Genomic DNA, 23458 nt, shown 5'->3' with positions numbered 1-23458 from the left:
GTCATTTTGTATTCTTTAACTCATATCAGAATGAATATGGAACCAGTGAACTAGAGCAGAAATCAGCAAACTTTGGCCCCTATTTTTACAAATCATATTTTATTGTAATAGCCACACATTTGTTTATGTATTCTATCTGGCTGCTTTTGCAATACAGTGGTAGAGTTGAGTACTTATGACAGAGACCCTGTGACTCACAAACCTAAAATATTTACTATTTGATCTTTTACAGAAAATGTTTGCCAGTCCCTGAGCTAGAGTATAGGTACTTGCTGAGAAACTTGCCTTCAATCATAGTATTTCTATAATATTATCTGAACTAATTGTTGAAGAAGCAGGATAGTAGGATTTATAATGTTCTTAAGCCTGTGTCCGGGATGTCATCCTTCTGTTTTTCTTGTATTTAATAGCAACAAGACTTTTAAAATTTGTTCCAAGTAATTAAATTGATAATTAAATATAATGCCATTTTTACTTCTAGGTTGTAAATAAGACAGACTTGAAGGTGGATTGTTTACCCAGTGAGAGAATGAGTTTGCCTCTTCTTGCTGGTGGAGTAGCAGATGATATTAATACTAACAAAAAAGAAGGAATTTCAGATGTTGTGGAAGGAATGGAACTGAATTCTTCAATTACATCACAGGATGTTTTGATGAGTAGCCCTGAAAAAAATACAGCTTCACAAAATAGCATCTTAGAAGAAGGGGAAACTAAAATTTCTCAGTCAGGTGAGATATTTAAAATATATTTAAACGAGCCTTTATTAAAGAAATGAACTTGGATTAAGGTATAAATTATCTTATAAGGTCCATTTTACATTAGATCTAACTATTGAGGATCCTTCATTGTTAGTGAAGACCCTGAATTAGAACAATTCCCTCAAGATTTTTTTTTTTTTTTTGAGATGGAGTCTCACTCTGTTGCCCAGGCTGGAGTGCAGTCGTGTGATCTCAGCTCACTGCAACCTCCACCTCCCAGGTTGAGGCGATTCTCCTACACATGTACCACCGCGCCTAGCTAATTTTTTTATTTTTAGTAGAGACAGAGTTTCACCACATTGGCCAGCCTGGGCTTTTTTTTTAGTTCTCCTTTTCAACACATATCCCCAAGTCTTTCTTCAAAATATCCTATTTTTCTTCCCTACTGCCTAGTTCTACCTATATTGTTGTGATGGTTCTGCAATAGGAAATGGCTCCTATATTTTTGTTATAATGTGTGCCAGTTTCACCTGCCATTTTCATCAGTTAGTCTGTAGCTGGTCTAACTGGGGCCTATGGTAAAACAAAAGGTTTTAACCTTGGCCAGACATTTAATGTCCTCCAGCTGTTCTTCATCAGCATTTTCTGGGTACCTTTAATGTTACAAGCATGAGATTTGTTTACAGAAGACTCCTTTTATACCAAAGTTAAGGATAAGAATTTAACTACTTTCAAAAAACATTATAGCATAGGGGTCTATATTTTTGTCTTAGCATTTGATATGTGGAACTTTTCATATTTTTCATGGCTTTGTCCATTTCTAACAGCCCTCGAATGTGAGAATATTCTTTAAAAAGTTTTTTGTTGTTGTTTTTCAGAACTATTTGATAATAAAAGTCTCACTACTGAATGCCACCTTCTTGATTCAGTAAGTTTTCCAACTTGACAATCCCTTTATATTCTAGATTTGTTTTATAAAATGAATATTGCTTTTCTATTTGTGTACAAGGCTTAAAATGTATATCTTGTCATTGTTTTGCTTACTCACTATTCATTTTTCACAGAATGAAGAAAAATTTGGTGTTTATATACTTTAAAATATAGTATGTTTTAATATTAACCCTGAAGATATGTTTTTCTATATGGTTTTTCTATCAAATTTGCTCTGACAAACTGGGTACTTGAATATCTGAATATATTTCTAAGTGATTCAAGAAAAATATAAGGCAAAGTTTCTGCCCTTCTGGGGAAATAATGTCTATCCCACCTTCAGTCATCATTGGTTATTTATGTCCTGCTATTTTAGTGGCTACTTCCCTGCTTTTACTTCTGGTGACCTCTTGCCTCTAAATCTAGTTCAAACAGCCCTTTTGTGAAGCCTTCTGTAAAAGCTCTTATCTCTCTCATGTTAATTTATATATAGGTACAGATGCACATAGGCATACAGTGTTTACATTTCATCTCTTATTCAGGGTATAATATGAATGCATTCCAAAAATATAACTTCAGGAATAAAATTCCTTATTAACTGTAAATTCCACATTAGGTAGAGCTGTCTGATTCATACCTTTGATACTGGCACTATGGCACGAATTAAATAGTGCTCTCTTTCCTGCTGTTTATATATATAGCATTGGTTTCAGCCCCATCCCAGACTTTTTTTTTTTTTTGAGACAGAGTTTCACTCTTGCACCCAGGCTGGGGTACAATGGTGTGATCTTGGCCCACTGTAACCTCTGCCTCCTGGGTTCAAGTGATTCTCCTGCCTCAGCCTCCTGAGTAGCTGGGATTACAGGTGCTTGCCACCACACCTGGCTAATTTTTGTATTTTTTAGTAGATATGAGGGGTTTCACCATGTTGGCCAGGCTGGTCTCGAATTTCTGACCTCAGGTGATGCCCCCCCCACCCCCCCAGATTCTCAAAGTGCTGGGATTACAGGCGTGAGCCACCGTGCTTGGCCGATATTTTTATTTCAATGATCTGGAGTTAGGGATTTGTCATTTTTTTCTTCATCAAGTGATTCTTATGGTTTACACCTGTGGTTACAGCCTTACCTTGGAATTTTCCAGGACTAATTACTAGAATAGATCAGAAAACGGTCTTGGTTTTATTCTTCTTTAATCTCAGAATATGAGAAATTCATTCATAAAGCAAGTATAGGATCAAACAACCACAGTTTTAGTGAACTTCATGAAACCTGGCAAATACTTAGCTTTCATAAGCCACAAATTCCTTAAAGACCCTTGTATATCTTGTCTTTCATTATTTTTCAAAGCTGCCTTTTTTGTGGTCAGGCTCTGGGCTGCCCTGTGTCTCAGGAGCAGAATGAAATGTGTTACTGTGACCCACGTACCATTCTTTCTTGGTTTTAGCCTTCTTTAATCATAAACTGAGACCTAGAGGATCAGGGCTTTCAGCATAAAGCCAACTTATGCAAACCTGATTTAACCCTGTTCCCAGATCGAACCCTGAATGATTGATTCTGAGAATGTATGTTGTTATAAGTAAATCCAGAGATTACGAAATCGTAATATTTTAATAGTAATGTGATTAAGAGTACATCACAATTATCTTATATGTTCTCATTGTTAAATCTTAATACCTTATCATTTAGTCTGATATTTTTTTCACTTCTGTAAATATTAGTATTTAGATGTCTATTTTAGACCCAAATTATTGGTTGCCCCAGTAGCATAATTTGAACTTGAAGCAGAGCTTGAGGGAGTAAAAAGATCCCAGCAGGATCACACAGTATTAAAAGGTCTATTAAGTGCTATTATATGGTTTAGGATTTATGGAATCTATGTAAGTGGCTTAAGATACAGCCTCAGTTTTATTCATTCTGCATACACTGCTTGAGTCCATTTACATATTATTCACATTTTTGTACATACATTCTGAATATACCTTTCCAATAAAAAAAACTGTAATATACATTTGAAATAAGATCTACTGGAAAGTAGCATAATCATTGTTGTTTATAATTTTATTGTTATATAGGGAAAATGTTTACGTGTTTCTTGTTTGTTTGTTTTTGAGGTGGGATCTTGCTATGTTGCTCGGGCTGGTCTTGAAGTCCTGGGTTCAAGTGATCCTACCACCTCAGCCTCCCGAGTAGCTGGGACTACAGGTGTGCACCACCGCACCCGGTTTATTTTTGTTATTAATTAATCCACTATAGAATGTTGAAGAATTAATTGGTGAAACTCTTAATGGATACTTTACTGACTTCTCTGGATTTGTTCTCCAGCCAGGTCTAAACTGCAGTAATCCATTTACTCAGCTGGAGAGGAGACATCAAGAACATGCCAGACACATTTCTTTTGGTGGTAACCTGATTAGTTTTTCACCTCTACAACCAGGAGAATTTTGAATTTAAAAATAAATCCAAACATTTTCCTTCATATTATCAATGCTTATATATTCCTTAGACTATTGAAATTTTGAAGAAAATGTATTTGTGTTCACTTCTATAGCATATAATGTTTTAATATTCTGTGTTCATCAAAGTGTATTTTAGATACACTCTTTCTCAAGGGAAGTGGGGATATTTTGTACATTTTCAACACAGAATAAAAAATGTACTGTGCCTTGCCTCTCTTGTTTAAAAGGAATAAGCTTAAGGCTAAGTATACTTATTAGCACTTATAAACATTCTTTAGTTTAATTGAAATATTAACCTGTGACAGAAATATTTGCATCTTTTTACACTTTATTCTTAGTTTGAACTCCTAAATTTGTTGACGTTGAACAGCTTTGGGTATTACATATTCCAGAGTATTCTGAATTTCTTTAGATGAGCTTTTTGGATTCCGAAGTCAGTTTGACATGCTGCGGTTTCAAACAGTTCAATCATTAGAGGTGCGCATTAAATCCTTACCTTTTTGTTTTTATTTTCCCATTGGCATGGCCAAGAGCCATTAAGGAAATGCTTTTTTCTTTTGAAAAAAATCATATCATATAACATATCAGTCACATGAACATTTAAAAGATTGGTACAAAGAAACCCAAGATTTACAGTTTATACAAAGCAATATGCAACACAACAATATTTTGCTCTCAAAAATAAAGCAGATCATAATAAGACAATGTCAGTAAATGTCTTTAATAAGATGTATCACTGAATTGTTTCGAAAACTTACAGCTGTTCATGGCCCTGGGCCATTAGAAAACCCTAGTTTATGTATATTTCTTTTGCCTACATGGCTTATTTGAATTACCCAAACAAGCAATGAACTCAAACTGGCTTAACAATAAGGAAATTTATTATTTCACAAGTTATCAAAGTGATTTCAGGTACTATATAATCAATAGCTCAGAGATGACATCAAGGTCCAACTTTCTATTCCTAGTTCATTCTGTTATCCTTGATGTCGGCTTCTCTTCTATGGCTGGGTCTTTTTGGGGTCATAAGATGGCTGCTAGTGGCAGTTAGAGTTATGTCCTTCCCTTTGGCCTGATTAGACCAACTAATGCCACATCCCCATCTGCAGATCAGTGAGCCAGCAGGGGACCGACTTAATCAGAATTCCCTGTTGAATCTGGGATCACACCTGAATAAAACCATGGCTCTTAGGAAACGGAATGGATATTGGGTAGGCAACCATCAGTGTCCCTTACTAGATAATGTGCTTGGCTATTGGAGTCTAGAATTATGAGGTATTAGGAAAATTTTTAGAGACAAAATGAAAGAAAACTGCTTTGGACAGAGCAAGAGTTCTTAATGCAGTGTATTGTCAGAGAAAAAAAGAGTTCTACAAAAATAGAATGGGAATTTCTATTTATTGAGGACTTACTTTTTGACAGTCCCTTTGCAAACAATATTTTACTTAATGTTACAGTAACTCTATAAGAGCTGTGTGCATTTTATAGACACAGGAACCAAGGCTCAGAGGATTTAAGTAATTTTGTGTAAACCAAGTTCTCTCTTTTCTCCAAAGCTTGTTCTTCCGTTTGTTTAATAAGAATAGAATAGTCAAGACCAGAATGTTAGGGTAAGAAATTTTTTTGAAATATGCTATGATATGCTGCCTACATCCCTCTTTAGCGATAGAGGACTTATTCCTTGAGCTACAGGAAGTGCTGCTGGCAGGCAGCCCTCAGTTGACATCCCTTGTGAGGATTATGTTGCCTCAGCTGAAGAGAGCCACTTCATCTCAGGTCACATTCTCTTTCCCAGGTGTCCTATAGTCAGTGACTGATCAAAGTGGGGGTATAAAAAGGCCTGGCCCCGCTTGAAGCTCTGAAGAAGAATCCCAGCTTCAGAACTCCCCGTAGGGTAGGGTAAGTTATTGCTGCTCAACTTCTCCCTCAACCCAATCATGTCTTTCCCATCCCCACATGTATTGATTGCAAGTACACTCCCTCACAAGCTTCTTGAGATCTAATCTCTCTGCTTCCTGGGAGACCCAACCTGTGACAATTACTGATTTAACAGATTTGAAAAGATAGTATTGTATAAAATAATATTTTGGGCAAGGTGGGTGGATCACGATGTCAGGAGTTCAACACCAGCCTAGCCAAGATGGTGAAACCCTGTCTCTACTAAAAATACAAAAATTAGCCGGGCATGGTGGCAGGTGCCTGTAATCCCAGCTACTCAGGAGGCTGAGGCAGAGAATTGCTTGAACCTGGGAGGTGGAGGTTGCTGTGAGCTGAGATCGCACCACTGCACTCCAGCCTGGGCGACAGAATCAGATTCTGTCTCAAAAAAAAAAAAATGTTGGTCTTCTATAAGATGAAGTGGTTTTGCCACATCCTAGTTTTGGAATTTTATTAATCTTTGGGCTTGCTGCTAATAAGGGTAGAAAGGCATGGGTAAGAATGTTGACGATGGGAACAATTAAATTTTGAAAGCCGACTATATAAAATACCTTTTTTCTCTATAAGAGATTTCATAAAAACCAGGGAGATGGTCCTATATTGGTATCAAATTACTGATTTGAAAGCAGTGAACTATAGAAGGAGAAAATAGGATTAAAAAGCCGTCAAGAAATATACCAGAATCCTAACAATAATTGTCTATGGGTCATAGGTCATCTATAGGTTAACTTTTTCTTAATGCTATTCTGATTTCCTGAACATGTTATATTTCCTTAAGAAAATGAGAGAATAATTTCCTTGAAACAGCTGATTTTTATGAAATTCTGGAAGAGATAATTTTGTGGTAATATTTACTTTCTCCTTAAGAAAAATATTTTAACAAGTATAGGAAACCTTGAGGCCCCAATGCAGTATTAATATTGCTACATATTTTTTCCATTGTGCATTATCTAGAATAAACCACTCCAATTAAATGACATATTGAGACAGGTAATTCACTGTAATATTTATTAAGTAGATGACTTACAAGAGGGATATTGATGAATGTAAAAATTTTCACTCACAGTGAACATGAAACCTTTACACATGTAAGGTTTAGATTCTTTTTTTTTTTTTAATCTGCCCCTTTCAGATTATATCATGGTATATGAAGCACTGGTGAGGTCTATGTCACCAGAAATTGCCAGTTTGCTGATTTCATTGAGTTTTTTAACCCGATGATTGTACTGCAACAAGTGAGCATCATTCACTGCAACCTTGAAGTGGTCAGGTTCAACCAGTACTTGTATCTGAAATGGCATATATGTAAACTGTTACATGAGGTAATGCATATGTCAGCTGGATTTAGGCATTCCACAATATATACATATTTCATCTGCACTATAGAAACAATTTTTTGTCAACTGAAATAAAGGAAAAAAATGTCCATTAATTTCAAACCAGTCTGGCCTGAGCCCAGGATGTCCAACATTTCATCCTTATCATTTGTGGGACCAGTTAAGATCCAGAGAAAGTAACTTTACAGCAAAAATTCCAAGTTATGCTGGGTGGGGTGGCTCACGCCTGTAATCCCAGCACTTTGGGAGGCTGAGGCAGGTGGATCACAAGGTCAGGAGATCGAGACCATCCTGGCTAACACAGTGAAACCCCATCTCTACTGAAAATACAAAAAATTAGCTGAGTGTGGTGGCGGGCACCTTGTAGTCCCAGCTACTTGGGAGGCTGAGGCAGGAGAATGGCATGAACCCAGGAGGCGGAGCTTGAAGTTAGCCGAGATAGTGCCACTGCACTCCAGCCTGGGCGAAAGAGTGAGACTCCGTCTCAAAAAAACAAAAAACAACAAAAAAATTCCAAGTTATTCAGGTTCTTTTTTAAAGCAACAAATTTATTAGAAGGATACATAAGTGAAGCCATAAAGGTGGAGGCTAAAGATTTGCCTGCATAAAAACTTAAAAGAGCCTGGGTGTGGTGGCTCATGCCTGTAATCCCAACACTTTGGGAGGCAAAGGCGGGCGGATCTTGAGCCCAGGAGTTTGAGACCAGCCCAGGCAACATGGTGAAATCCCATCTCTACAGGAAAAATACAAAAATTAGCCAGGCGTGGGTGGCATACATCTGTGGTCTCGGCTACTAAGGAGGCTCAAGTGGGAGGATCGTTTGAGCCTGGGAGGTTGACAGGCTGCAATGAGCTGTGACCATGCCACTGTACTCCAGCCTGAGTGACAGTGTGAGACCCTGTCTCAAAACAACCAAAAGTTCTGGTATGGTCTAAAACACCTAAAAGAAAAACACGAAAATAGGATTCCTCTGGCAAATGTTGTAAGGATTGATGATAATCAGTTTTGGCAAGGGTAGGAGAAATCTACTCTTCCCAATAGTGGATGTTCATTCCTACATCTTTTTGGAAGCAGCAATTTGACAGTATCTAAATTGTAAACATGTATATTTAAAGCAAAGATTTCTAGAAGACTTGCTTCTAGGAAGCGAAGATTTCTAGAAGACTTGCTTCTAGGAAGCGAAGATTTCTAGAAGACTTGCTTCTAGGAAGCGAAGATTTCTAGAAGACTTGCTTCTAGGAAGCGAAGATTTCTAGAAGACTTGCTTCTAGGAAGCGAACATTTCTAGAAGACTTGCTTCTAGGAAGCGAACATTTCTAGAAGACTTGCTTCTAGGAAGCGAACATTTCTAGAAGACTTGCTTCTAGGAAGCAAAGATTTGTAAGGATAGTTATTACAGTATTTTAGTAAAATCTTTCTAGGTTGGAGTGTTTCTATTCTGTAAATTTTCATCAGTAGGGTACTGGTTAAATTATCACATATCTAAAAATGAAATACTACTGGCCAGGCGTGGTGGCTCATGCCTGTAATCCCAGCACTTTGGGAAGCTGAGGTGGGCGGATCACGAGGTCAAGAGATCGAGACCATCCTGGCCAACATGGTGAAACCCCGTCTCTACAGAAAATACAAAAGTTAGCTGGGCATGGTAGCGCACGCCTATAATCCCAGCTACTTGGGAGGCTGAGGCAGGAGCATCGCTTGAACCCAGGAGGCGGAGGTTGTAGTGAGCCAAGATCGTACCACTGTACTCTAGCCTGGCGACAGAGCGAGACTCTGTCTCAAAAAAAAAAAAAAGTGCTATTAAGTAACAATATTCTGATACGAAAAGATATCCACCAAATGTAGACTGTGGTCCTTATTTGTCCCTGTTGTTGAAGAGTTTACACTCCAGCTGTTTTATTCACCACTCTATAGTCAACCCTAAATGCTGTGGACCTAATTTGTTGAAGCAGTGCTTACAAATAAAAAGCGTGCTGTATGTCAGAAAATACTGGGAAGATACTCATCGAATTGCAACTTTGTGAGGATGGGGGAAGGAGTAAAAGATAGGAAACTTTGTTAATTTAAAAATTTATAAACTTTTCATAAAACTTTAATTTTAGAATAAAAAACCTTTAGTTTTCATCTCTCTGCCAACTGTGTTTTAAGCAACAAAGTCGCAGTACAACTGTACCATAAAGACTTTTTGCCTTTTTTGTTAAAGATTATATTCTTTTCATTTCTAGAAAGGCTTAAACTCAGAGGGGTGGCAGCAGTGATGATGGAGAGGTGCCTGAAAGGAACTGGGGAGTGTGCCACTCCTGGCCATGTTCTCAGCCTGCTGAGCCTGGTCCCCTGGGCAGGGAGAAGATAAACTGGTTAGGCACCTTAGGAGAGGTGATAAAAACTCTCACTTCAAGTGCTTTGTGGTTTTAGAGTGATTCCTCATGAGAAATATACATTATCAATATATAATAGTAGCAATAACTTACTTTGAATGGTTTCCCACTTTCAAATGGGAAAACCGACTGTCTTTCTTCCCTTCCCCAGTTATTATCCAGCTTTGTATTGCAAACAATGACTCTCCTGTTGTTCTCATTGAAGCGTGGGTTAAAGTGGAAGGCAACATCATTCCCTCTTTGGAAATCTAAAGCAATTCTGTTTTAAACCAAAGACCAGTTATTAAAATGATTAAAGCTGTACATTTGCACGGTGTAAAGAACATATAATTTTCTAAAAAGCAAATAATTTCATAATACAATACCTAGGAAATTTTTCTGAATGGAAAGCAAATAAATCAGAATGGGTTCAAACTGGAAAATATCCTATGCCTGATATTCTATGTACTATCACAAAATCTAAAGGTAAGCAAGACAATAGATGTTGAATTTTTTGCCTCATTGTCTTCGATCATATTTCCATTCATCTGTAATGCCCCTACAGACTCATGAAAACCCTTCGAGGTTTTCTTACAGAGGTTTAGAGCCACTCTGAGGACACTTTATCCCTTACTATAGATAATGGTTATCTCTTTCCTGCTCTTCCAGTTTGCTTTCAATACCTGGTAAAGGCAAGCCAGCTATATAGTTAACAGCCATCAAATACCTGGCTTCCTCATAATTAACCAGAAGCCTTAGTTCCTCTAAAACAGCAAGAATGAGATAAGATAGTTAATATTCAGTATCTTGTTGCTAAGTTGTAAAGTCATGATAGTAAATGTGGTAAACATTCTATGATGTGAGCCAGAACCAATGAAATTGCTAGTTTAGCTTTTTGACCCTGTTCCTTCTCCCTGGAGGTTAATGCAAACACAAGTCCTCTTTGACTAACCCCATCCCTGAGTTTCTCGAAGTGCGCTCTATAGAGCGGTAACACCAGAGTCATCAGTAGGTATTCGTATTTTAATCTGCACTCTAGACCAACTAACAAAGATTGTCTGTGTATTTTGATTCACCCAGTAACAGTCACATTCAACCACAAATGATCTTCCAGTGATTAAATTTGTAAGGAAAAAACAGCATAGAATTTGTATTTGACTAAATATACAATGTTGTCATCTCTGTCACCTTAAGCACTTTTTTTTTCTACGCAGTTCGTCATATAGAATTTGCAGGACTAAGCAACAGTTTTTTTTAAGTTTACTACCATTAACCATTTCAACCAGAATTAGTTTTGATCTGCCAGTCTCAATCTACATCTCTAGCATTATTAGAACTAAACTTTCCAGTGAAATGACTCTAACAAGACAAGGATACCAAACTGGGTATTCAGTGTGTGTTAGGGGTTGTGGGAGGAGGAGAGCAGATATTTAATAAATCATGAGTGCTGTGTGCACAGGATAAGGTGTGCTGGGTTCTATGTGATGTTGGGAGGAAATACGGATAAGGACATAGGTAGAGGATGTATATATTTTGTAATTTGCTATGAGACGGGCATTATTGTACGGGGAAGTTCTGTGCTTACAGAAATTGTCTAGGCTGTGTGGAAAGATGGGTTGGCTTAGGATAGTGACTACCATTGCAGAAGCAGAGGAGGCTGGCTGAGGTGGAGGGAATGAGCATTTGAATGTGAAATTATCAGATCAGAAGTGAAGTCCATCTCTTGATTGCAGGATGTGGAGCAAGGTGACAGACACTGAGACTGTTTATGGATTCTTGCATAAACCTGTGTACATGGCTTGAATTTGTGCCATTTAGGTACTGTCCATAAGACCTAGAGACAGTTCCACTAACCTTAGGGGCAGGCATCTCAGATGGTTTCAGGACATGGCCAGCTTCCTTATATGATATGTAAGTACTACATAACCAGTGGTGACAACCAGGGCCAAGCAGCCCAGGACAGCCATAATTAGCATGTATTTTCCTAAATAAAGCCTCACCCCATCCTAGCCCACCTCATCAATCAAACTACTTCCAATAGCAAAGGTTGATTTATAATGATGAAGTTTTTAACTTGTAGAATCTCTTCAAACCCATAAGCAAATAGTATCTGCTCAAAAGACGGGTTCCCAGGCCTGCCACTGATCATCTGTAGAACCTGAACCTCAGTTTTGTCTATAAAAAGGGGAGAGCAATATTCCTTATCCTGCCTTCAACCATGAAGATTAGCTGACATAATACATATCAAAGTATAGAATAAGGTGTGTTACCGTTTACTATGAGTGCCATGATGCTTAGCAAAATTATATGGGAATATGTATGGATTTATGGGATAATCCTATGTGATGGTATAGCCAAGATTCTAAATATGTAGTTTTAAAAATTTTACTAAAATTCAAAATAGCACTGTAAGACAGGGCAAGAAAAAAAAAGTAGGCCATTCTTTATTCAAAAACCAATCTACAAATAGACTTGTTAATTTTGCTCTCCTTACCTGTTTGCATTGGGCTTCACCGAGCCCAGAATTGTTATCAGCATGCGAGGCACCACTCCCCCAGGCAAAGGCAGGTTATAAGGCACAATCTGGGAATTAATAAGTACATATGTGTCAATAAGGAGTCATGTTTCTTTGGGGAAAAAACGATGTTGCTAAAGTTCCATCACTATTAATATGTGTGAAAAACACATAACTCTAGTATATGCCATCTGTCCAGACTCTCAGGCCACTTTGCCCAGGGGCCAAAGAGATAAGGCTCCCTAGATGTACAAATAATAATTGAAAAGAAAGCCATCAGTAAATCTCATTACTACGGCCATCCCAATTTGTACTCATTCATGTTGACTATTTTTGGAAAGGCTTAAGCTAGATCTTGTGATCAACATTAACATTTTTGTATCACTCTTAAGGCCCTGTCATGGTACATGCTTTACTGTGGATATTCTGCTTCCTAGGGGCAAGCAGCATATCACATTCTGGGCTTGTGGGTTCTCATATGCTTTGTACTCACATGGCTCCAGCAGAGTGCTTTGCATATGGCAGATACTCAATATTTATGGAATGAACACTGTTAACACTGTGAGGTTCATTCCACAAATGTTTACTGACCAACTACATTCAAGGTACTGTGAATATCCCCAAAGCTCTATTTATTTATGGCCTCTTTTCTTTCCCTTTTTAAGACTTCCCCCTGGGTTTAACTATCACCCAAACCTTTTTATTTTTTGAGACAAGGTCTCAAAAATCCGAGTCTCAGTTGTTGAGGATGGAGTGCAGTGGTGTGATCATAGCTCACTGCAGCCTCAACCTCTTGGACTCAAGTGATCCTCCTGCCTCAGCCTCCCACAGTGGTGGGATTACAGGCATGAGCCACCACACCCAGCCTATCCAAATATTTTCTTTCTAGTCCTGGTGTGTACTAGTCCTGTACTTCCTCCCACCTAGATTTGCTGCTAGTGCCTCAAATTCAACAAGTGTGAACTAGAATGGTCTTCCCTACCCCCTCCCCCATCAGTTCCCCTTCATGAGTTCCCAGTTTGGGCTAAAGCTTTGCTGATGGCTCTAGTTGCTCAGCCTTGAAAAGTCAGAGTCCTCTATGACTCCTAAGACATAATCAGTAGATTCTGGGGGTTCTTCCTCTGTAATCTCTCTTACATCTGCCTGTTCCTTTCCACAGCCTTCATGTCTCCCTCTCCCTGCAACTGACTAACCATCTCTGGTATAGGCCCTCTCAATGCCACCCACTCCCCCAAGTCTTTCTACTCTAAACTGACCTAAAAGGAGACAATGCTACCTTGTGCTGTCTTCTGCATAGTCCTGAAATGGTCTAATCCCACACTGGTACTTAGCTCTTTCCTCATATTTATTATATGTTTTATCATCCAACTAGATTATAAATCTGGAAAGGAAGGATCCTGTGGCTGAGACGTATCTGGATCCCCCATGGAGTTATGTTTTACACTTAGAATTCACTTGCTATGACATATTTTAATTTGCGTGAAAATTCAACCCTTAGATCACAAAATTAGAAGGTTTTCCAAAACCAGATTACCCTGGTTCCTCTACATGTTTGCTCAATGACCCTGGACAAATTATATCACTTCTCTATTGCCCCATTTCCCCATGTGTGAAATGGGGTTATTAACAGTATCTTATAGGGTGGTAATGGGGTTAAATGAGATTATCCATGTAGATGCATACTATTGACATGTATTCCGTAAGTGTTAAGAATAACCAAAATGTTCTCCATTACTACAATCTTGATTTATATTCATAAGCAGTTTTATCAGTGCCTTCAAAATACTCATTACCTTCTGTTTATACTAACCACACACAATAAGGTCAATATGAACACTTAATTTTTTGACTCTACCAACATACACCCATGGCTGGCCCTTGAGAAGTGGCTCTAAGCAGCAGCTTTAAAGCTCAGGGTCTCCCTGAAGCCCTCTGCATGTCAAGTACATGAAAGAAGGAATGCCATCTCACCAGTGGCCCAGCAGGGGCGCCATAGGGGCCAGTGGCAGGGTAGGCTCCGGGAGCACTTGGCTGTCCAGAAGATGGGTAGGCCCCAGGGCCGCTGGGTGGCCCTGGGTAGACTCCAGATGCAGGTGCTCCGGGATAAGCTCCAGGTGCTCCAGGGTAGGCGCCTGGAGGTGCCTGTCCAGGATAAGCCCCTGGGGGTGCCTGCCCGGGGTAGGCCCCAGGATAGGAAGCCCCTGGGTAGCCCCCTGCCCCAGCAGGCTGGTTCCCCCATGCACCAGGCCATCCTTGAGGGTTTGGGTTTCCAGACCCAGATAACGCATCATGGAGCTGGAAAGAAAGACATACACAATTACGGGACAGAAAGCATTCTCAAAAGCAGAATTTTCAGGAAAATAGGAATATGTGATCTAAGGAGAGGAATATGGCAAAGGCATTACATGCATATCATTAAACTTTTTCCACTTATTAATAGTTTGAGTTTCTAAGACTAAAATTAGATGTTGGGATTACATATACTTTTTCACTTTATTCTTGCCTCCCAACGTCTCAGATCAGGGAGGGCTGCATTTTCATAATTAGCTCAAGTCAGGAGTTAGCGCTCCTCTACTATAGCACATACTTTTTCATCACCATGAGAAAAACAATCACAAACATCAGAATGCCCAGACTGTACCGCACTTCCCGCTACTCAGAGGATTTCTCAGCTCCTGCCGGCAGAGTCCACTCCCTTCCGCCCTGGGCCTTTTGGTGAAAGGGTTACTGTGAGTGAGTCCCAGGCCTCACTCTGCCTGGCTTTCTTCCCACATATGCTGCTGGAAAAACAAGGCTCCAGCTTGCAAGCCCTCATTGGACAAATGAGTCCAGGGGAAGCCACGCAGTGGGAGAGTGAAAAGGGAAAGTCATGGTAAAAACAAAACCCCCAACCCTCAACCATGTGGAGCTGATCGAGGGGAAGAAACAGGCATAAAACACTTACCGAAAAATTGTCTGCCATTTTCCTGAAAGAAAGAAACAAAGATTATCATTTGATCCTGAAAGCTTTCACCGATTTCCATTAAACTGAACCTCACCACTAGTTCATTGCGCAGTTCTAATCCATCTCTAGGCATTATGCCTAAGTCAGTAGTGTGGGGCCACAAAAACATCTCTTCAAGGGGCAGGGATGCTATCCAGCTAGATTGCCAAACCCTATTTAACTCACAAGTTTAAACTTCCGTCACACTAGCCTGTGCTCTGAATCTTACCCATCTGCCCTCTGTCCCCACTAACTGCCCCATCCCCTCCTCTGGGTTTTTGAAGATAAGCAGTGATTGATTACTACTGAGACAGGAAAGACAATGACCTCCAGACATAGTTGCTGCCCTGCTATTTATTCCTCTATTTGCACACACTTATGCCTGCTCCTGGCCAGGCACTGCGCAGGCTCCTATCTAGGTGTGAAGACGAATAGGCCATGATCTGCATGGTCAAAGGGGCCACAGGATCTAAAACTCAAAACAATTGAGCCCACAGAGATATAGAATAGAAGGATGGTTACCAGAGGCTGGGAAAGGTAGTGAGGGAGGGTGGGAGGGAGGTGGGGATAGTTAATGGGTGACAAAAATAGTTATAATGAATGAATAAGGCTGGGTATTTGACAGCACAGCAGGGTGACTATAGTCAATAATTTCATTGTATGTTTGAAAATAACAAAGTATAATTGGATTGTTTGTAACACAAATAAATGAGAAGAGGGATACCCCATTTTCCATGATGTGATTATTAGGCATTGCATACCTGTGTCAAAACATCTAACGTGTGCCATAAATATATATACCTGCTATGTACCCATAAAGATTAAGAATTAAAAAAAAATAAAAGCCGAAGGGCCTACAGTGCAGCAAGGCAGATGAGATGCATCCATGGAAATGTGAAATAACAAGTCACAGATGCTATGAGTCAGAATGTGTGCTGTAGGAATTCAAACCCAGAAAGCTTACTTCTAAGAAGGAAAGGAAAGGTGCTGTTGGAGCTAAGCCTCAAAGGGCAGCCGAAGTTTGTATGTGCTTTTTTTTTTTTCAAAGGTACTTGTTATTCCAAATAAAATCTTTGGCAGTACAACAAACTAAGGTGAAAAAATTCAGGCAACGTGACGTGAAGGAAAAAAATATTTGGGTCTAAGATGCTACCAAAGAGGGTTTGCCTAAGGGGTGGTCTGGAGACATCAGTCCTGCTTTCTCCTGTTCCTTCCCATGTCAAGGCTCCAAAAGCACAAGATGCTTCACAGCTGTTGTAGGTGCTCCAGCAGTGAGGGGAGGAGGGCAGCTGGGCCCCTGAGGCATGGGTGAGTTCTTCCTAAGCTCAGGATCACCTGTGCCATGGCCTGAATTACCTGGACCTTGAAACAACCAGAATATCCTTCTCTTTGATTTGCCCACCTGTGATATTTACTCAATCACTTTTAGAAATGGCATCGGCCCCAAGGGATCCAATAAATATCCACTACTTGATTCAAATGCAAGATATTGGCTGGGTGTGGTGGCTCATGCCTGTAATCCCAGCACACTGGGAGGCCAAGGTGGGCAGATCGCTTGAGCCCAAGAGTTCAAGACTAGCCTGGGCAATATGGCAAAACCCTGTCTCTATGAAAAATACAAAAATTAGCCGGGTGTGGTGGCGCATGCCTGTGTTCCCAGCTACTCGAGGGGCTGAGGTGGGAGGATCATTTGAGCCTAGGAGGTCAAGGCTGCAGTGAGCTGTGATTGCACCACTGCACTCCAGCCTGGGTGACAGAGCAAGACCTCATCTCAAAAAAAAAAAAAAAAAAAAACCCATAAAATGTTACCTTTTTTTAGTAAAACTCAAACAGGCAGAGCTCCTCCTAGGGCTTAACATATGCTTCATTTACACACACTGGATATTTTATACAGGTTGAGTATCCCTTATTTGAAATAGGACCAGAAGTGTTTCTGATTTACATTTTTTTTTTATTTTGGAATATGTCCTTATGCCCAGTTAAGCATCCCTAATCTGAAGAGCCAAAATCCAAAATCTCCAGTGAGCATTTCTGTAGAGCATGGCCTCTGAACATCATGCAGGCATGCAAAAAGTTTGGGATTTTGGAGCATTTCAGATTTCTGCACTGGGGATGCTCATCCTTTACCATACTGCTATTATTTATATCATAGTCAGACATTACCTTTGACTAAAATATTTTTGCACATCTTTTTTTTTTTTTAGACAGGGTCCTGTTCTGTTGCACAGGCTGGAGTTCAGTGACATGATATCAGGGCTCACTGCAGCCTCCACCTCCTAGGCTCATGTGATCCTCCCACCTCAGCCTCCCAAGGAACTGGGACTACAGGCACACAACACCACACCCAGCTAAGTTATTTTTTTTTTTTTTAGATACGGGGTCTCACTATGTTGCCCAGGCTGGTCTCAAACTCCTGGGTTCAAGTGATCCTCCCACCTCAGCAACCCAAAGTGCTGGGATTACAGGCATGAGCCACCACATCCAGCCACACATCTCTTTTTGAACATGGTCATTCTGAAACCTATTCAGAAGTGGTTAGGTTATGACCATGCCCATTTTCCAACCTAGGGAACTGCTGGCAGCTTGACAGGGAAGTCACAGTGACTCCAGAGGTTACTGCATCTTTCATTTTCGTTACATCCTGTAGTGCTTGGCTTTTTAAAGCAAAAGTTGTGAGCTCCTCTGCATGTGCCTCCTTCCCCAAAAGGCTGCCACACTACTGTATAAGAAACCGTATAAGTTGCTACTGCAGGGGGACCTTGAGAGAAGAGTTGTTACAGAAAAGGAAAATAAATGAAAATTTTTAATTCAGAAAAAGAAAGTCTCCCTCATTTTGGATGCCATAGGAAACAATCTTGAACTTCAAGGTGGGCAGAAAGCTTAGTTCCTTTAATTACACATACTTCTTCCACCCTAAGGCAACATATCAAAGACCCAGCAATAACGTTGTCAACATTTTGATTTCTTTTAAATGTCCTCATTGCACAGGAGCTTATTGTGAACCTCAGCACCACTGACACTTCAGGTCAGATGCTTTGCTGTGGGGTGCTGTCCTGTGCACTGCAGGATGTTCAGCAGCATTGCTGGCTTCAATACATATGCTGCCAGAACTCCAGCATACCACACTCCAACTTGTGACAACCGAGTGTCTTCAGGCCAGGTGTGGTGGCTCACACCTGTAATCCTAGTCATTTGGGAGGCTGAGGCGGGAATATTGCTTGAGCCCAGGAGTTCAAGACCAGCCTGGGCAATACAGCAAAACCCCAGTCTCTACCAAAAAAAGGAAAAAAAAAAATGTCTTCAGACATTGCCAATATCCCCTGGGAGCAAAATCATGGCTAGTTGAGGACCGCCAATCTAGCTAGTTAGCAGTGTATCCCTACATGAATGTACACACGTGGTTCAATAAAAACCAAAAAGGTAGTTTCAGTTGTTAAAACTAGCTGAATTTGCCTTATAAAGGGTCCTAACATAACTCTATTCAAATTAAGATGTGTTTAAAGGCTGATTCCAACCAGAAAGTCAAATAAAGAAGGCATTTCCATAATTTAATATTTATTCTTTTCAAAGCCTCCGCTCAAGCATGTTTAGTTTATTTTCCAGTCTAACCAAATCCAGTTTGGGAAACAAAGCAGATCTCGTTGCATTTCCACTGTTTCAACACCACCTCGGAGGGCAGTATAGATTGTGTCTCGACACATTAGACAAGGCCACTAGAACAAAACCTGGCATTTGTGTGGTGCTTTTCAGCTTATGAAGCATGTTCACATACCTTATCTATTTTAGTTATAATGACAATCTTTGTGGTGAAATCTTGTACTGTCCTGCCATCTCACTGTCCAGCCTGGGACATGAATCATCCCTATGTCCAGCCTATCTACACTGTAGATGCTACCCACCCACAAGTCACTTAGTAGCAGGCTTGGTTATCAGATCAAAAAAACAGTATATATAGGGTTTGATACTATCCATGGTTTGAGGCATCCACAGGGGGTCTTGGAATGCATCCCCTGAAAATAAGGGGGAGACTACTGTGTTCTCACCATAAGGAAACTGAGGCTCAGAGAGATAACATGGTGGCCCAAAGTCATCTGTCATTGGCAGATCGAGGAGGAGGGCTCGTGTCTTTTTACTCCTTATTTAGGCTCATTCTACACCAATAGAAAACATCACACTTTGAAATTTTAAAGTACAGTCCTTTGAAAGTGTTAATTACTTCATTGTGAAATTAATTCTCTGACTTACTCATCTGTAACTACATAACATACTGAAATTGTAAACAAATTTTTTAAAAAGGATTGTGTTTTGGTCAGAAAACTAACTGGGTGATTCATTCAAGCACAAAATAATATTGAATATTGAATACAAGAATGCCATTTTGTATAGTCATTTGCTAATCATAATGACATTTTAACCAATAAAGTGTACTTTTCCAAAAATTGGGTATGCCCCGTCAACTTCCAACCATGAGATTTCTTTTTTGAAAAGCATTATAGGCTGAGTGCAGTGGCTCATGCCTGTAATCCCAGCACTTTGGGAGGCGAAGGCAGGAGGATCATGAGGTTAGGGGTTTGAGACCAGCCTGGCCAACACAGTGAAACCCCATCTCTACTAAAAATATACAAAGAATTAGCCAGGTGTGGTGGTGGGCGCCTGTAATCCCAGCTACTCAGGAGGCTGAGGCAGGAGAATCGCTTGAACCCGGGAGGCAGAGGTTGCAGTGAGCCAAGATGGCACCACTGCACTCCAGCCTGGGAGACTGCGAGGCTCCATCTCAAGAAAAAGAAAAGAAAAGAAAAGAAAAGCATTATAACTGATGCTCTTTTGAAATCAAGATTATTAACCTCAAAACTTTCAGGAAAACAAAAAAGACATCTATTCAGATAAATATCATCCTTACTTGCCTGAAATTTTTTTCTTTTTTCTTTTCAGATGAGTAGTTTACAGAGAGAGACATACAATCAAATGTCACAAATCTTCCCACTCTACAGACACTATAGATATGTGAACCCCACCCTGGTGTTTCCAGGATCAGAGAATTTTGAAGAGTCAGAGGGAAAAAAAAAAAAAAACTTCAAAAAATAAACTAAAAGTAGAGAAATACTAGCTGGGTCTCCACATTTGTAAACACCTATAGTAAGCAGTTCAGTGTAGCTTCAGAATAAGGAATTTAAACATGAGTTAGAATACAGACCATTTTAATCGGCTGTTAATTGGTAGCTTTTCCCTTTAACAAAGAGTAGCTATCCGCTGCACTATGCTATTCTAGGCCCACCCAGCAATCAGTCCGGTTGTCTGGGTTCCCAGGAACACTTCTGAAATGTCTGCTCATAAAGGTCCCTGACCTGTGCGCAACCGTCACAGAAGAAGACTACTTCCTGAGCCCCTAGGCACTGCCCTACACTGCTCCTCAAGTAACACAAGAGGCAGTCTACTTCCTGTCCTTGCTGAAACACAGAGCAGGACTTGAGGAAAGCCCATTTGCCAAAGACAAATTCAGTGATGCTAAGTTGGAATAAGGGGAACTGGTCCTTTCCTAGGATTTCTTTCTCATTATAGCTCCCTGGCATCAAGGAAGGTAGAGTTACTTTCTGCTTCTCATGACTGATTTTCCCCCCTATGGAAAAGCTGAACAGGTCAAAAGAGAACACATGACACTTGGTCAATAGCGAACTGGAAGTATACAGCAAGCACAGCCTAGACTGTTTCTTAAGTTACCCACTCAGAATTTAATGAGAAGATCCAGTTCAGGCACCAGACACAAGGAGCTACCCTTGAGTGGGAGCCTGTGTCCCAAACGATCACAGGAAAGAAGAGCTATGTTTGAGATCAGTTACCACAAGTATCAAGTACATAAGTTTACAAGCCACTTGGCATTTAAGGTCAACACGAGATTCTGAAGGCATACTACATGAACAAAGGTCTTGGCTGCAGTTAAGGTTTAGAGTCTGGCTAATGAGGGTTCTATGTAAAAAGGTACCTAAATTATACATGAGAACAGCATTAGCCTCTTGACCTCACTAAGTGAAAAGTCTTTATAAAGCACCTATGCATATTTGTAGTACAGCGAACTATCATAGTTTAAAGACCGCTTAACAGAGCGAGACACCTATTCTACTTGGACACAGCTAGTTTTCGGGGTCAATCCATCAGGCGGTACTCGTCCTCTTCTGCTTCTTACGTAACTTAGTGAGGCATCCTCCTAGCACTTCTAAGTGCTAAATATTCAAGGACCATCATCAAACTTCTCCCCAGAATCTGGACTAAGTGCTGATTTTAAACATCACCTCTAAATATTATGAATTTAGGAAGTTGCTTAAGTCCCCCAAAGATCAAGGATGGGGTATGATCATCTTTAGAATGAGAGACCCTACCCTAAGGATTAAGAGTCAATGTCTAAAAGGGAGACTATTGTTGTAGAAAAGTAAATGATCATTATTCAACTTTACCTTTTATGGAAACACACAATTTCCTAGTATGAAATGTTTATAAACTTGAGGTAGGCCAGGCACAGTGGCCCACGCCTATAATCCCAGCACTTAAGGAGGCCGAGGCAGGTGGGTCACCTGAGGTCGGGGGTTCGAGACCAGCCTGACCAACATGGAGGGACCCCCCCCCACCACCACCACCACGAAAAATACAAAATTAGCCGGGCATGGTGGCGCATGCCTGTAATCCCAGCTACTCGGGAGGCTGAGGCAGGAGAATCGCTTGAACCCGGTAGGCAGAGGTTGCGGTGAGCCGAGATAGTGCCGTTGCACTCCCGCCTGGGCAACAAGAGCGAAACTGCGTCTCAAAAAAAAAAAAAAAAAAAACCTTAGGTAAACAAATCAGAACTTTGGAAGCTGACGAAAGCTTTTTCTTCTCAGGCCCTGTGCCCAAGTGGTTAATTGTATCAGTCTCATTTTCTTCAGAATTAACTGAGCCTTCTCCCATTTCTTCCCCAGAATCCTAGAGACAGCCTGAGTCACTGAGGTCCAGGTGTCCTCATTGTGCAGCAACCTAATTCCCAGAGTCACTTTACAAACATTCCGCAGTCTCTGGAACCCGCATGGCGAACTTGAAGGGTAAGGCTGAAACCTAAGTCCCAGCCTCCACCATGCGTCCCCGACTCCCTGGACCTGAACGCCTACTGCTCAGAGGGCAATCGTTTTAGTGTTTCTATTTGAGCACCCGATAATTCAGAATAAACTCAAACATGTTGTGAAAGCCCCCCGGTAGGGCTCTGCACGCTAGGACCAACATTCTGCCACACCCACCACTTCCTGGGCACAGACAGTCTGGGCAGGGAGGGGCATTTGATTCGGAAAAGCTTAGAGTTTGCAGTCTTTGCAAAGCCGGGTCATGCCCACTCAGGCCATGGGGCAAGCACCATTTTCTGTGGGATCAGCAACCAGACAGCGGCTGCAGCCCGGCCGCAGCTGGTCCCGGTGGAAGAACTCGTTCGCGCTCCACAGCGAGATCTCCTCCAAGTCCAGCCTCAGCTGATGCTCAAAAGGGGCCGGGCCAGCCAAGCTGTGGGTCCCGGGAGGCGCCCTATGCAGTCCTGGGAAGTCCCTTCGCTCCCCCGCGGCCGTGATCTGGGGAAGGGTGACGGGGCTCCAACCCCAATTAGAGAAACTGGAGCGGCCGTCTGGTTTGCTGAGCGAGCCCCTCCGCCTCCCCTCGCAGCGGGACCTGGCGGGACTGGGGTGACCAGACTGCGGCTCGTCACCGGATGGGGCTTACTCTGGGGCCGCAGAGCGCAGGCGGCGGAGGTGCGACGGCGGCGAAGCCCCCGAGGCTCCGCTGAAGGTGGCCCGTGCCGCCCCGGGGACGTGTGTGGGTCTCGTAAGGTGCTGCCAACCTTCCCCGAACGCCAGCGCCCTCGAGAATCAAAGGCGACTGCCCCGGGCCCAGATCGCTGCCCGCCGCCCCGCTCCTGGAGGGCAGAGCACAGGCTGTGGGGCTCTCCGCGCGCGCCCTGGCCCGGTCCCGGGGAGCCGAACCCTCTCCGGACCGCGCCCCAAGCAGCGCCCAGGCGCCCTCACCCCTGCCCGGCCGGAGCCGCGTCCCCCGCGCCCCCCGCAGCTCACGGCTCGTTGGCTGGCTCCGGACGGCTGCTGGCGAGGAGGTGCTGCGGGCGCCGGCGGGGCGGTGGCTCCGAGCCTCAAATACTCCCAGCCCCGCCCGGCCCGCCTCTCCCGAGGCGGGGCGGCACCCCTGCCCAGCCAGTCCTCTCCCCGGACCAGGCTGGGCGAGCCCC

General features: G+C 41.7%; 2 protein-coding genes across 7 annotated transcripts in view; one reads left to right on the top strand and one right to left on the bottom strand.

Annotated features, from left to right (window-relative positions):
• DLGAP5 (DLG associated protein 5) overlaps positions 1 to 4288 on the top strand; it is a 43557-nt gene extending 39269 nt beyond the window's left edge. For 2 of the 4 annotated variants that reach the window (XM_003831686.4, XM_055097610.2), the window contains 4 exons: positions 482 to 728; positions 1577 to 1626; positions 3739 to 3829; positions 3950 to 4288. In XM_003831686.4, coding sequence (XP_003831734.3) covers positions 482 to 728; positions 1577 to 1626; positions 3739 to 3829; positions 3950 to 3969 — 408 coding nt within the window. In that variant the 3' untranslated portion in view covers positions 3970 to 4288. The remainder of the gene's footprint in view (positions 1 to 481; positions 729 to 1576; positions 1627 to 3738; positions 3830 to 3949) is intronic. The other 2 variants (XM_003831685.4, XM_008957044.4) reach the window with 1 other exon arrangement.
• Positions 4289 to 7015: 2727 nt separating this feature from the next.
• LGALS3 (galectin 3) lies at positions 7016 to 23416 on the bottom strand. 3 transcript variants are annotated; one of them, XM_003831687.4, is made up of 6 exons: positions 23289 to 23416; positions 15175 to 15196; positions 14202 to 14525; positions 12210 to 12298; positions 9830 to 9995; positions 7016 to 7310 (listed from the first exon to the last, which is right to left on the bottom strand). In XM_003831687.4, exons 2-6 carry the CDS (start codon positions 15190 to 15192, stop codon positions 7155 to 7157), a joined length of 753 nt encoding a protein of 250 aa, XP_003831735.1. In that variant the 5' UTR covers positions 15193 to 15196; positions 23289 to 23416; the 3' UTR covers positions 7016 to 7154. The 3 variants fall into 3 exon arrangements, with proteins under 3 accessions (XP_003831735.1, XP_008955294.1, XP_008955295.1); XM_008957046.3 differs by having other exon boundaries at positions 23244 to 23381; XM_008957047.5 differs by lacking the exon at positions 23289 to 23416 and adding an exon at positions 22942 to 23067.
• Positions 23417 to 23458: the final 42 nt, after the last annotated feature.

Source organism: Pan paniscus, chromosome 15, assembly GCF_029289425.2.
Source record: "Pan paniscus chromosome 15, NHGRI_mPanPan1-v2.0_pri, whole genome shotgun sequence".
Classification (NCBI taxonomy): Eukaryota; Metazoa; Chordata; class Mammalia; order Primates; family Hominidae; genus Pan; species Pan paniscus.
This window is presented reverse-complemented; position numbering and strand designations above follow the sequence as displayed.